Below are 12,870 nucleotides of genomic sequence, written 5' to 3'. Positions count from 1 at the left end.
CGAGTACATAAACCGCAAGGGGTACTTTTCAATGGTGCTGCAAGCACTTGTGGATCACAAGGGACGTTTCACCAACATCAACGCGGGCTGGGCGGGAAGGGTTCATGACGCTCGCGTCTTCAGGAACACTACTCTGTTTAAAGGGCTGCAGCAAGGGACTTACTTTCCGGACCAGAAAATAACCGTTGGGGATGTTGAAATGCCAATAGTTATTCTTGGGGACCCCGCCTACCCCTTAATGCCATGGCTCATGAAGCCGTACACAGGCAGCCTGGACAGGAGTCAGGAGCTGTTTAACTACAGGCTAAGCAAGTGCAGAATGGTGGTAGAATGTGTATTTGGCCATTTAAAAGGTCGCTGGCGATCATTATTGACTCGCTCTGACCTCAGCCAAAGAAATCTCCCCATTGTTATTTCTGCTTGCTGTGTGCTCCACAATCTCTGTGAAAGTAAGGGGGAGACCTTTATGGCGGGGTGGGAGGCTGAGGCAAATCGCCTGGCTGCTGATTATGCGCAGCCAGACACCAGGGCGATTAGAAGAGCACACCAGGAAGCGCTGTGCATCAGAGAAGCTTTAAAAACCAGTTTCATGACTGGCCAGGCTACAGTGTGAAATATCTGTTTGTTTCTCCTTCATGAAAACCCGCCCCCTTTATTGACTGATTTTCTGTAAGGAACCCACCCTCCCCCTTCCCCCAGCTTTCTTTCAAACCAAATAAAGTCACTATCATTTAAAAATCATTTATTCTTTATTAATAGATTAGAAAAAGAGGGAGGGAACCCGGGTGGTATTTGGGAGGAGGATTGCTGGGAAGGAAAAAGCCACAAAGAAAAGGTTAAAAAAAATGACAGCCTTTTGCTTGGGCTGTCTACTGGGGTGGAATGGGAAGGTGTACGGAGCCTCCCCCCCCGCGTTCTTACACGTCTGGGTGAGGAGGATACGGAACATGGGGAGGGGGGAGGGTGGAACAGGGGCTGAAGCGGCAGTCTGTTTTCCAGCAGCCGTTCCTGAAGCTCCACCAGACGCCGGAGCATGTCTGTTTGCTCACGCAGCAGCCCCAGCGTTGCATCCTGCCTCCTCTGGTCTTCCTGCCGCCACCTCTCATCTCGAGCGTCTCTCCTCTCCTCACGTTGGTCCCTCCTCTCCTCATGTTGGTCCCTCCTGTCCTCACGTTCACTGGCTTCTTTCCTATACTTTGAAACTGTTTCCTTCCACTCATTCAGATGAGCTCTGTCACTGCGGCTGGATTCCATAATTTCAGAAAACATCTCGTCTTGCGTTCTCTTCTTACGACGCCTTATCTGTGATAACCTTCGGGATGGAGGAGGGAGGCTTGAGGAATTTGCAGCTGCTGTAGGGAGGGGAAAAAAGAGAGAATTGTTTAAAAAGCTACATTTTGCAGAACAATACTTATACTCTTTCACGGTGACCAACACTATTCACATTACATAGCACATGTGATTTCTGTGCAAGGTCGCATTTTGCCTCTTAATGCTGAGTGCCTGTGGCTTTGCTGCTAGAGATCACAGGTCTGGGCAACAGAATTCGGCTTGCATGCGGCCATGGTAAGCCATTGTTTTACAGCTTCTGCGCCCTCCTTTCCCACATACCAAGCATAGCCTGTAGAGTGCTGCGGTTTTTCTGTTAACATTCAGCAGCAGCAGAAAACAAACTAACCACCCCCCCCCCTCGCCATGAATTCTCTGGGATGATCGCTGTACCCCTCCCCCCCACCGCATGGCTGGTATCAGGGAAGATCCCTGCAGGCACCAAACTAACCACCCCGCCCTCCACCGCCGCCCCCCTCCCGCCATGAATTCTCTGGGATGATCATGGTACCCCTCCCCCCACCGTGTGGCTGGTAACAGGGAAGATCCCTGCTAGCCAAACGCGAAAAACTCAGGGCCAATTTCCCATCTGCGCTTGGCTAACTGCAGGGAAGGATTTATTTTCCGCCACAGGAAAACAGCCCAGTAGGAACGGCCACCTCTGTCCCCTTAATTAAGTTCCCGTATTTCAACCAGGTTACCAGGAGTGATATCACTCTCCTGAGGATTACACAACAAGATAAAGAACGGATGTTGCTTGAATGCCAGCAAACACCGGGACCATACGCTGCCAGGCTTTGTCAGGCAATGATACCAGATTACTTGCTGCAAGCATGGCGTGGTCAAGTGTCCTACCATGGAGGAGGGAATAAGGATGCACTGCCCAGAAACCTTGTGGCAAGGCTTTTGGAGTACCTCCAGGAGAGCTTCATGGAGATGTCCCTGGAGGATTTCCGCTCCATCCCCAGACACGTTAACAGACTTTTCCAGTAGCTGAACTGACCGCGAATGCATCCCAAGTCCTCAGGGCAAAGTAATCATTAAAAACCGTTTGCTTTTAAAACAAGTTTTATATTTTAAAAGGTAAACTCACCTGAGGTCCCTTCCATGGGGTCAGAGTCTTGGGTACTGGCTTGGGAGGGTACTTCAGTCAGGGTGAGAAAAAGATCCTGGCTGTTGGGGAAAACGGAGTGCTGTGTGCTCTCTGCAAGCTCATCCTCATCCTCCTCCTCTCCCCCATCGGCAGAATCCTCAGGCGTCGCTGATGAGACTATCCCCGACCCAGAATCCACGATCACAGGTGGGGTAGTGGTGGCAGCCCCCCCTAGAATTGCATGCAGCTCGGCGTAGAAGCGGCATGTCCGCGGCTCTGACCCAGAGCGACCGTTTGCCTCCTTTGTTTTTTGATAGGCTTGTCTGAGCTCCTTGACTTTCACACGGCACTGGTCAGAGTCCCTATTGTGGCCTCTCTCCATCATGCCCTTGGAGATTTTTTCAAAAGTTTTTGCATTTCGTCTTTTAGAACGAAGTTCTGCAAGCACTGAATCCTCTCCCCATACAGCGATCAGATCCAGTACCTCCCTCACGGTCCATGCTGGTGCTCTTTTTCGATTATCAGCCTGCATGGTTACCTGTGCTGATGAGCTATCTGTGGTCACCTGTGCTCTCCACGCTGGGCAAACAGGAAATGAAATTCAAATGTTCGCGGGGCTTTTCCTGTCTACCTGGCCAGTGCATCCGAGTTTAGATTGCTGTCCAGAGCGGTCACAATGATGCACTGTGGGATAGCTCCCAGAGGCCAATACCATCGAATTGCGGCCACACTATCCCTAATTCGAAATGTTAAAATCGATTTTGGCGCTACTCCGCTCGTCGGGGTGGAGTACAGAAATCGATTTAAAGGGCCCTTTACATCGAAATAAATAGTGTCGTTGTGTGGACGGTTGCAGGGTAAATTCGAATTAAAGCTGATAAATCCGAATTAAAGTCGTAGTGTAGACCAGGCCTAAGTCTGGATTTAGATGCCTACGTAAGATAGTGTTTTCTGTGTTATGTTTTTTCTAGAAAAAATGCAGCATATGTTTTCTGTGGAAATAAGAAAATCGCTGTTATATATTTTGACAGGGGACTATTATGAGACTCAAAGTGTATCTCCATATTATCATCTACCTCCATGTCTTCTTATTCTCCTTAGAGACCCTCGTAGTCCTCCTGCTCCTCAGGAATAATGACAATAATTAGCTAAAATTATCATTATCATTGTCTTTCAGAAGAAGAAAAGCTGTGATCTATGTATACTACAGCCAAATCCTCCTCTCTAGATAATTTTGCTATCTAAGGTACACCGATTGTCCCCCAGCATCTAACCTCATTGCTATCACTTTATGCTAGCACAACAACCTGAGCCACATCCTCTCTACTTAAAATCCTCCACCCACATGTCCCTAACTGCTTACTTTTACTAGTCAAAGTGTGCAAAATAATTTGACTGAAATTTCTATGCAGCAAATCGCTGACCTCTGAGGAGTTAGATTATGATGATGAAGCTGTGTTGGTGGTGCCCAGGCACGACTATCCCTTGGTATCTGAACATGGGCTCAACTGTCATTTTGGCAGAGCTCTTTCTCCATCCTTCGCTACCTCATTATGAATACAGGTGAGAGGTTTTCAAAAGTATTCAACACCGACAATTGGGGCCAGACATTCAAAAAGAGCTCATTTCCCATGAGAGTACTGTGAGCTGCTGAGCACTCTTAGCCCATAATACTTGAGAGGAATGATGATCTTGCATTTCAAGCACTGGACTGAAAATGTGGGTTCTGCTCTCAGCTTTACCACTGACTTTCTGTGTGCCTTCGGACAAGCCAGTAACCACTCTGCCTCTGTGTCCTCATCTGTAAAACATGGATAATACTTCCCCAAAGTGTTACAGGAATTTTCAGAGTATGGTTTGCTTCCAGCTCTTGTGAACCAAACCCTGGAAATTTCAGTCTGCAAACCTATCAGTAGACAGTCCCTGAAGGGTTTGCACAACTCTTCTTGTTCTAGTCCTGTTCTGTAGGCAAACAGAGGAGTTCAGTAAATTACACTTAAGGAAGGTGAGGCACTGGATGTAGGGAGTTGCATGTGAGAAGAAAGAGCTCCAGGTTTGACCTATTATTTAAGTGTGTTATCTTCTCTTCCTTTAGTTCTGATATTTTTCACTCTTCCTAGAGTATGAATATCCCTTTTCCTTTTGTGGAGTGATGTTTTTCAAGCCAAAGCAATTATAGCAATCTTTGAATAGATTTTTTTTCCAGCAAGGTGGCAAACTGCAAGACCCCTACAAGAAATAATATAGCAATGCTTCCCTCATCACAACAGGCTACAGAAGGCATACAAAATGATCTTCAGTTTGCCTGCTGTTCAAGACATACTAGACTCACTTAAAACAGTGAACAATGAAATAAATAAGCGAGAAAACACGAGGAAAAGTGTGTGTGTAGCTCTCTCTCTCTCCCTGTGTGTGTATGGATAATAGATACAAAAAGTGTCCAGAAAATAGCCTTCCATATCTGAGAACCAATGAACGATCATGTATAGATAATGAAACAAACACACTGAAACCAGCTAGCCAAAGAGGGCAAGATTACATACAGTCAGGATAACTGTATTGAGATAAAGCAATTTATTTTAGTCAAAAACTGGGATAGGGAGAGGGAACTCTGTTTCATCATTTAATATTTTTGATGAACTGCCTGATGGAGTATGTTGGAAGTATAGATCTTATTGTATGATTCATTTAAATAGAAGGTTCCACTGTTGTGAAAAGTTTGTTTAGCATTGATTGCTTGAGTTTCCTTCAAGATGATCACCCACTTTGCTATGAAAATATTGCATCATCTGTATTATGTCAGGTGCTTGCTCAACTGGTATTTGATATTAAGTGTGTCGGGGTTGATGAAAATCTTTCCATTGACGTCACCTGGCTTGGATCAGGCTAAGCTTACCTTTCCTACTGTCAGCTTTCTTAATTTAATTAGGAGACCACGGTTTTCCTCTTCTTTTGAAACTGATTTCAGGGAATTTAAGCACATACCACCTAGGTATTTTCATTAAAGTGTAACACAAAGTCCTTCACCATACGTGTATGGATTCCAATTTATTTTTAAAAAGCTATATACAGATTGGATTAAAGGACATATGCCTGGTGGATCCAACAGTGATATGGCTCATTGGACCCTTTCTAGGTTTAGCTTTATTATTGCAAGAACTCATTTACCTCGCTAGAGTTCAGCTCTGTGCTCCTGCTCTGTATAAAGATCTGGAAGCATTTGAAACAATGCTGGATTGAAAATCGATTGAAGATAAAATCTTAATCCCTTGATTTTTTCCCCACAGGGAGGTGATAAATCTCATGATATACCACCTCATCATAGGAAAAGATAGTGCTGCTTTGTGAGAGACATAGTCCAGTGAGGGAGCTAGGCCATCATAGATTCCAAGATCAGAAAGGACCATTGTGATAATCTCATCTGGCCTCCTGTATAACACAGACCCTGGAAGTTCCCTCAAAATAATTCCTAGAGCAGATCTTTCAGAAAAAAAATCAATCTTGATTTAAAAATTATCAGTGATGGAAAATCCACCACAATCCTTGGTAAATTGCACCAATGATTAATTACTCTCAGGGTTAAAAGTTACACCTTATTTCCAGTCTGAATTTGTCTAGCTTCAGCTTCCAACTGTTGGATCATGTAATACTTTTCTCTGCTAGATTGAATAGTGCACTGTGTTCAAAGTATTTATAGACTGCGATTAAGTCACCCCTTAACCTTCTCTTTGTTAAGCTAAATATATTGAACTCCTTCCATCAGGAGACCTGGAATTACAGCTCTCACGAATAGAGCTGGTTGGAACGTTTTCCCCAAGAAAAATTTCAACAAAAACAAACACAAAAAATGTTTTTGTCAAAATCCCCCAAATTGAAAAGTCACAAGACAGAAAAAAATTCAGTTTTTTGGTTAAAAGGCCACAAAATTTATGCATAAAACAAATACTTTCAGTGAAGACTTTTGTTCAGCTGAAAACGCAAATTTTCTGTCGAAGGAAAATTTTCAACCAGCCTTACTCAGGAGACATTAGGGCAGCACACTAATGCAGATATTAATGCCACTCTGAAACAGAATGATTCTTTTAGATTATCCCACAGAAAATATTAATTTTGACTAAACTTTATTTTACAACAGGACTATATTTTGTTTGAAAGTTTTCAGCCAGCCCTACTCTCCAGCTGCTCCACACATCACTTGCATAGAACCGTCTGATACTTGAGCTTCATTGGGGTGGAGTAGATAAGAACATAAGAACATAACATAACATAAGAACGGCCGTACTGGGTCAGACCAAAGGTCCATCTAGCCCAGTATCCTGTCTACCGACAGTGGCCAATGCCAGGTGCCCCAGAGGCAGTGGACCAACAGGCAATGATCAAGTGATCTCTCTCCTGCCATCCATCTCCATCCTCTGACAGACAGAGCCTAGGGATACCATTCCTTACCCATCCTGGCTAATAGCCATTAATGGACTTAACCACCATGAATTTACCCAGTTCTCTTTTAAGATGGCACACATTGTGTTTGGCTAGAAAAGTGAAAGACACACCAGCCTAAAAAGTGTAAAAAATATTGTTAAAAGAAAGAGAGACAAGTGGGGAAACTCTCAAGACAGCAAAGTACTATTAAAAATATCTTCCTCAGAACTTTCACTGTCACTTTCATGCACATAGGGTTTTTTTTAATGAGTAAAATACCTAACTTTTATAGCACTTATTGTCAGTAGATCTCAAAGTGCTTTATAAAAGAAGTCAATATCATGATCCCCATTTTATAGCTGGGGAAACTGAGGCACCGAGAGGTGAGTGGCAGTCCAGTCCTTTATCCAGTAGTCCACACTGCCTCCTCTGAGCTTCACTTTGTTAAATTAGAAGGCTCTAGCAACACCTTAAAATTAAAACAAAGTAGAGTTTTGTGATCTTTACTAAATTGCAATTTTGCTAGACCTGAGTCTTGGGATCTCAGTGACAAAAATTCAGGGAATAGTTTCATAATTTTGTACTTGTGCTGTCATAGTCTAGCAAGGCAAAGTGGAGGGGATATCAGTTCCAGCAAGAGCACATCAAGCCATTTTTATAAAGATGGAGCAGGGAACACATTGATATGGAGCAATTTGGCATTCAAAACTTCTTTATTTTATGCTTTTTTTAATTTAATTTGCCAGGTCTTCCTTACTTTTGTTCTCCAGTTCTTTGTAGATCGCATTATGGTAAAACAGAACATTTCTTAGAATTTCATTGGCTAATTGTCATAGTATAAAGTGTGTTCCGGCTGAAATTGTCTCTGGTTTTGGATAGGTAAATGTCAGGTTTTTCAGCTGAAGGAAGCAATATATATTTACCTTGAAGTAAAGAAGAGGTGACAACCAATAAGTGGACCAGCAAGTAAGGGAGACTTACTTCAATAATGAGATTAACTAAAGGAGACGAAGAAAAGTCTCAGTGAAATAGATTTAAAATATATGAGTGAGATAAAAATGAGATTGGGTTAATATGATCTAATTTATAAGCAGCTGTTACTGAATTTTTTTTAAAAAAGAGACTATACTGGGTGAGTGGGTAACAGAAATGGAGATTGATCTGACCAATGCTACAGCATCATGACCAGGCTATTTAAAAGGTCGAACTTAATTGAAAATTAAGAAACAGAACTTGAAGTAAGGTTTTATAATCTTGAAAGCCATGAAAGAGAAAATAAAGTACCAGAGAATAAGTGGCTAAGAAAGAAGTGAGAATTTATTATGCAAAACCTTTAGAAAGGCATATTTCCAAGAAGTTATTTTAAGGCCTTCTTTAGACTACTCTCCACTTCCATGATTGTAGGGTACAAGGAGCCAAGGGAGAAGCTGATCTGTAGAATCATTTCTCCTCTCCTTTACCCCAATTTCACGGACATTCCTGCTCGCGGCCATTCCTGGTTTGGAGTCCATGTATAGTGCAGAAGTGAAATTACACACATATAAATCATAAGAATATAAGAACAGCCATACTGGGTCAGACCAAAGGTCCATCTAGCCCTGTCTTCCGACAGTGGCCAGTGCCAGGTGCCCCAGATAGAATTTTTGAACCATAACTGTAATCTTCAAAAATCCAGAAATATGTCTAGCCATCTTCAGGTACAATTAATATACAGACTCAAACAGGACATATAGAAGATTTTAAACTATTACACATTACCAGAAGCATTTATATGGTTACCAATGTGGAAGAAAATAGTGAGAACTCAGTTTTTCTCTGACACCAACATGGTGCTATCTGGGTACCTCCCACACCTTCAACAACATAATGACTTTAGAGCAACTTAGTCAGTCAGTCAAATGTAAGGGAGTCTAAGGCCTGGACAAAAAATGCACCTTGTATTAGCTTAAATTTGTTGTAATTAGTTACACAATGCAGAATTTGTTGGATGGTGAAATGTTTCCAGCTCCATATAAAAACATACTAGTTTGCAAACAGCTAGTGAAGGACAGTGCTTTGAACATTACTTTTAGATAACTTAGGGTTCATAAGGACATGCAATAAAGTTCTCAGGAAGACAAACATACAGGTCAGATTGAGTCAGATGAGTCTAAACCAGTGGTTCTCAACCTTTCCAGACTACTGTACTCCATTCAGGAGTCTGATTTGTCTTGTGTACCCCCAAGTTACACCTCGTTTAAACTACTTGCTTACACAATCAAGCATAAAAATACAAAAGTGTCACAGCACACTATTACTGAAAAATTACTTACTTTCTCATTTTTACCATATAATTATAAAACACATCAATTGGAATATAAATATTGTACTTATATTTCAGTGTATAGTACAGGGGTCGGCAACGTTTGGCACGCGGCTCGCCAGGGTAAGCGCCCTGGCGGGCCAGGCCAGTTTTATTTACCTGCTGACGTGGCAGGTTCGGCCGATTGCGGCCCCCACTGGCCGCGGTTCGCCGTCCCGGGCCAATGGGAGCGTCGAGAAGCCGCGGCCAGCACATCGCTCGCCCGCGCCGCTTCTCGCCGCCCCCATTGGCCCGGGACAGTGAACCGTGGCCAGTGGGGGCCACGATCGGCCAAACCTACTGCGTCAGCAGGTAAATAAAACTGGCCCGGCCCACCAGGGTGCTTACCCTGGCGAGCCGCATGCCAAATGTTGCCGACCCCTGGTATAGTATATAGAGCAGTATAAAAAATCATTTTTATATGACATTTTAGTTAGTACTGACATCTCTAGGGCTTTTTATGTAGCCTGTTATAAAACTAGGCAAATATCTAAATGAGTTGATGTACCCCTTGGAAGACCTCTTCATACCCCAAGGGTACATGTACCCCTGGTTGAGAACCACTGGTCTAAACTACTAACCTCTGGAAGCCACTTAAACATGACTAACTACAGTCTTAACTAAGATCCACACATGTGTCAGAATCACCCACTTTACAGGGATGCGGGAGGAATTTGAATTGAATAGATGGTGGAGAAGTGTCAGCATGGCTCCTGAGTGGGGAAAAGTGGCTGAGAGGTAGCGTCGAGGCACAGGTGCTCCAGACAGAGGTTCCATGCCTCCAAGGATCTATCAAGATGTGTGCAGCTCTCAGGAGTAGAGGGATTTGGGGGCAACCCCTTCTCCCAGTCCCTGTACCCCAACATCCTGGAGATTGTGTTGAAAACTCTTCAGTGTATTGCCTGACAATGGTCTTTACCAGTGAAGAACAAGATAGAAACAGTTCATCAGTATAACAGATTCAGTGGATGAATATTCCCCAAGGGAATGACATTGTTACCTAGCAACTACTGAAAGGGATTAATTAACCCTTTCTTCAGATTAATCACAAACTCCTTTTTTTGTGATGTGGATAATTTATACCTTTAAGTGACAGCGTGTTTCATTTTATATAGCCAGCGTTCAAAAGGAAACTTGTGCCTAATAAATCTGATGGAATTTTGCAAGGAAATAATACAAGCAGCTAAAAGTAAGTTAGTTGTGAACATAATTTATCTGGATGTGAGAAAAGTTTCTACCACACAAAAATAATCTACAAGGTCATCATGTATAGAATGGAAACTGCTACTTCCATTAAGAACTGTACTAAAATGGCAAAGAACGACCTGATTTTTCCAGTGCCTGGTTTCATCTGTCATCATCTATACCGGTGCAAAATGAATGTGGAATGGTTATAGAATGATGCTAAATCAGAATTGGGGGTATTTTATATTCACGTTGCACAGGTGTAAATGACTACACAAGGCACAAAACAGTGAGATCTTCTGCTGTAGATAGTTACCAGATCATCTGGTACCAAGTTATCTCAAGCAGAAAGCGGAGTACAATTTGACATAATTTACAAGACTTATCCTCCGCAGTATCAGCTCTTACTTGCAGTTACTGGAAAACCTCAAAGGACCTAGTGAGTCACTTCAGAAAGGCCTTATTCTGAATATTTTGAGATGTTTTATAACCTCCTCCTCTGCATCCTGTCTCTCCGCTCCCATCTCTATCATCTCTCTTGTCCCAGCCTTCCCATCCAGCTCCCCAGCTGCAATAGATTACATGATCCACCCTTAAAAAGCTATTCTTCAAGTCCATAAACCCAATAGCCTTTTTCTGTCCCTTCAGGTTCTTATAACTTCTTTCCTTCTCAGAGATCTCCTACTCCAATTTGGGCCCCTCGAGTGTCTTCAGTCCTTGCATTACGTGCCTCATCTGCTTGCCCTAACTTTGAAATTTCTCATGCAGTCTAATGGGTCCAGCAATTTACTCCCTGGGGCTTCTGCAACCCTAGCAATCCATCAGTCTCATTTATCATTCAGGATTTTGCCTAAGTGCTGAATAACAGCTCTAAAGATAAAAACCTTTAAGTCTAAAAAGGGTTATCTTTCTTTTTTGGGGAGACATTGCTCAGAGAAGGATTTATTGAAAGTGCTTTACATTTAGATCTCAACATCTTCAGACTCAGACTCATGCTAATCTCCTTTGGCAAAGAGTTCTTCTAGTGGAGTTTCATTATCGATGGAAATGCTGTCATCTGCGCTTGAAATGTGCTGCCTGTGGGTGAATCTGACCAATCAAGTCCCACAAATGCTAGTTTCAACATGGCAGCAGTAGTATGGGGATTCAATAGATAAGAGAATGATGGACTTATTGGATACAGCTTATATCTTCAAAGGTAGGATTTGAATGGAAGTGTCTGGGTATCAGGGCCCATATATGGATGGTTTGGCATAGTGGTCAGAGTCCAGAGTAGTCTGGATCACACCAAAGGTTACAATCAGAGTCAGAAGCCACACAAAGGGTTAAATTGGAGTCAGGGCCAGAAGTTATGCCAAGGGTCAACGCCAGAGCCATCAACTGGAGTTAGGGCAAGAAGGGTGGGTCATAGTCGGGGAGGGGGTTAAATCAGCTGCAGCTCTAACAACTAACTCCTCACACAAAGGGGTGTGGCAGGAACAGGAATCTTTATGCTAAGAAGTGTCCAATCAGCAGTCTGCTAATAGTCGGCTGATCCCACTGAGTCAGCAAGTGCACCCTCTCTTTACAGGATATCAGCTGCAGTTTCCTTATCTGCCATGGTGGTACAAAGGGTAAGAGTCTCACTAGGTAATGTTGAAAGCCTAGGTTTGAAACTCATGGTAGCTGATGCCAAATATCTAAGCAAGCTTAAACCTGTTGTTGATTATGTATGGGATGGGACTAAACCTATCTATTCATATTTGAAAAACTTTAGAAGCAAGTTGCCTAATCAGAGGGCCACTATCTTTGTCTGTGTTTTTAAATCTGTGTTTATACACAGATACACACATACATTCCTATCTGAGACACAAATCTTGCTTCCTATAATATAGTATGGAAATCTATTTCTTTTGTAAGGGCTTTATGAACATTTCTTGCAATTGTTGTGATAAGGGGGTCAATATATGGGCTACAAAAATTAGTGATGTTCTGTGGTTATTTGTTCCTTTGCAATGTTTAGACCTTTTTACTCATTTCCTCCTGAGAAATGTTCTCTCTCCATGCTATGAAACTTCAGGCCCCATTTTGGGTACTTTAAATTTTTTAAATTAAAATTAATAAGATCATGTACATTAGGATTCTTATGGCCTTTGTATTGACAAAGAGTCAAAAGTGTTGTAATTTTTTTTCAAATCTCTTAATGGCAGCATGTCTCTTTTTTTCTTTTTCCAATATACTAGCCACTCACTTAGTGTAGGGTAGAAATAGGAGTTAGGGGATATCTTGAAAGAACTGGATCACCTACTGTGATTTTTTTTCTCCCACAGACTTCTGCTTCATAAAATCTCAGTTTGAGATCTAGCTCTGATGAGGCTGGTTTCTATAAGCAATTTTTCTGTCTCAGTTATGGGATTTTGATAATATTCTATTTCCAGTTTTGCCACCTTTTTCTCCAAATCCAGATTTGATATCATTTGCAAGAAGCAAAAAGTGAATGAATGATATTACTTGTCTTTATGGT

At 42.4% G+C, this 12,870-nt stretch overlaps 1 protein-coding gene across 1 annotated transcript; it reads right to left on the bottom strand.

The window, feature by feature from the left end:
• Positions 1-730: 730 nt before the first annotated feature.
• Positions 731-3,330, bottom strand: LOC135982443 (uncharacterized). Its single transcript, XM_065589196.1, has 2 exons — positions 2,423-3,330; positions 731-1,352 (listed from the first exon to the last, which is right to left on the bottom strand). The coding sequence occupies exons 1-2, from the start codon at positions 2,952-2,954 to the stop codon at positions 739-741; spliced, it is 1,146 nt and encodes a 381-aa protein (XP_065445268.1). The 5' UTR covers positions 2,955-3,330; the 3' UTR covers positions 731-738.
• Positions 3,331-12,870: the final 9,540 nt, after the last annotated feature.

This window comes from Chrysemys picta, chromosome 3, assembly GCF_011386835.1.
Source record: "Chrysemys picta bellii isolate R12L10 chromosome 3, ASM1138683v2, whole genome shotgun sequence".
NCBI lineage: Eukaryota > Metazoa > Chordata > Testudines > Emydidae > Chrysemys > Chrysemys picta.
Note: the sequence above shows the minus strand (reverse complement) of the source record. Positions and strands in the feature narration are given on the sequence as shown.

Coding starts and splice junctions, on each gene's coding strand:
- LOC135982443 (XM_065589196.1), bottom strand. CDS start 2,954: ATGCAGGCTGATAATCGAAAAAGAGCACCAGCATGGACCGTGAGGGAG. Junction 1,353..2,422: donor CCCCATGGAAGGGACCTCAG/GTGAGTTTACCT, acceptor CCCTCCCTACAG/CAGCTGCAAATTCCTCAAGC.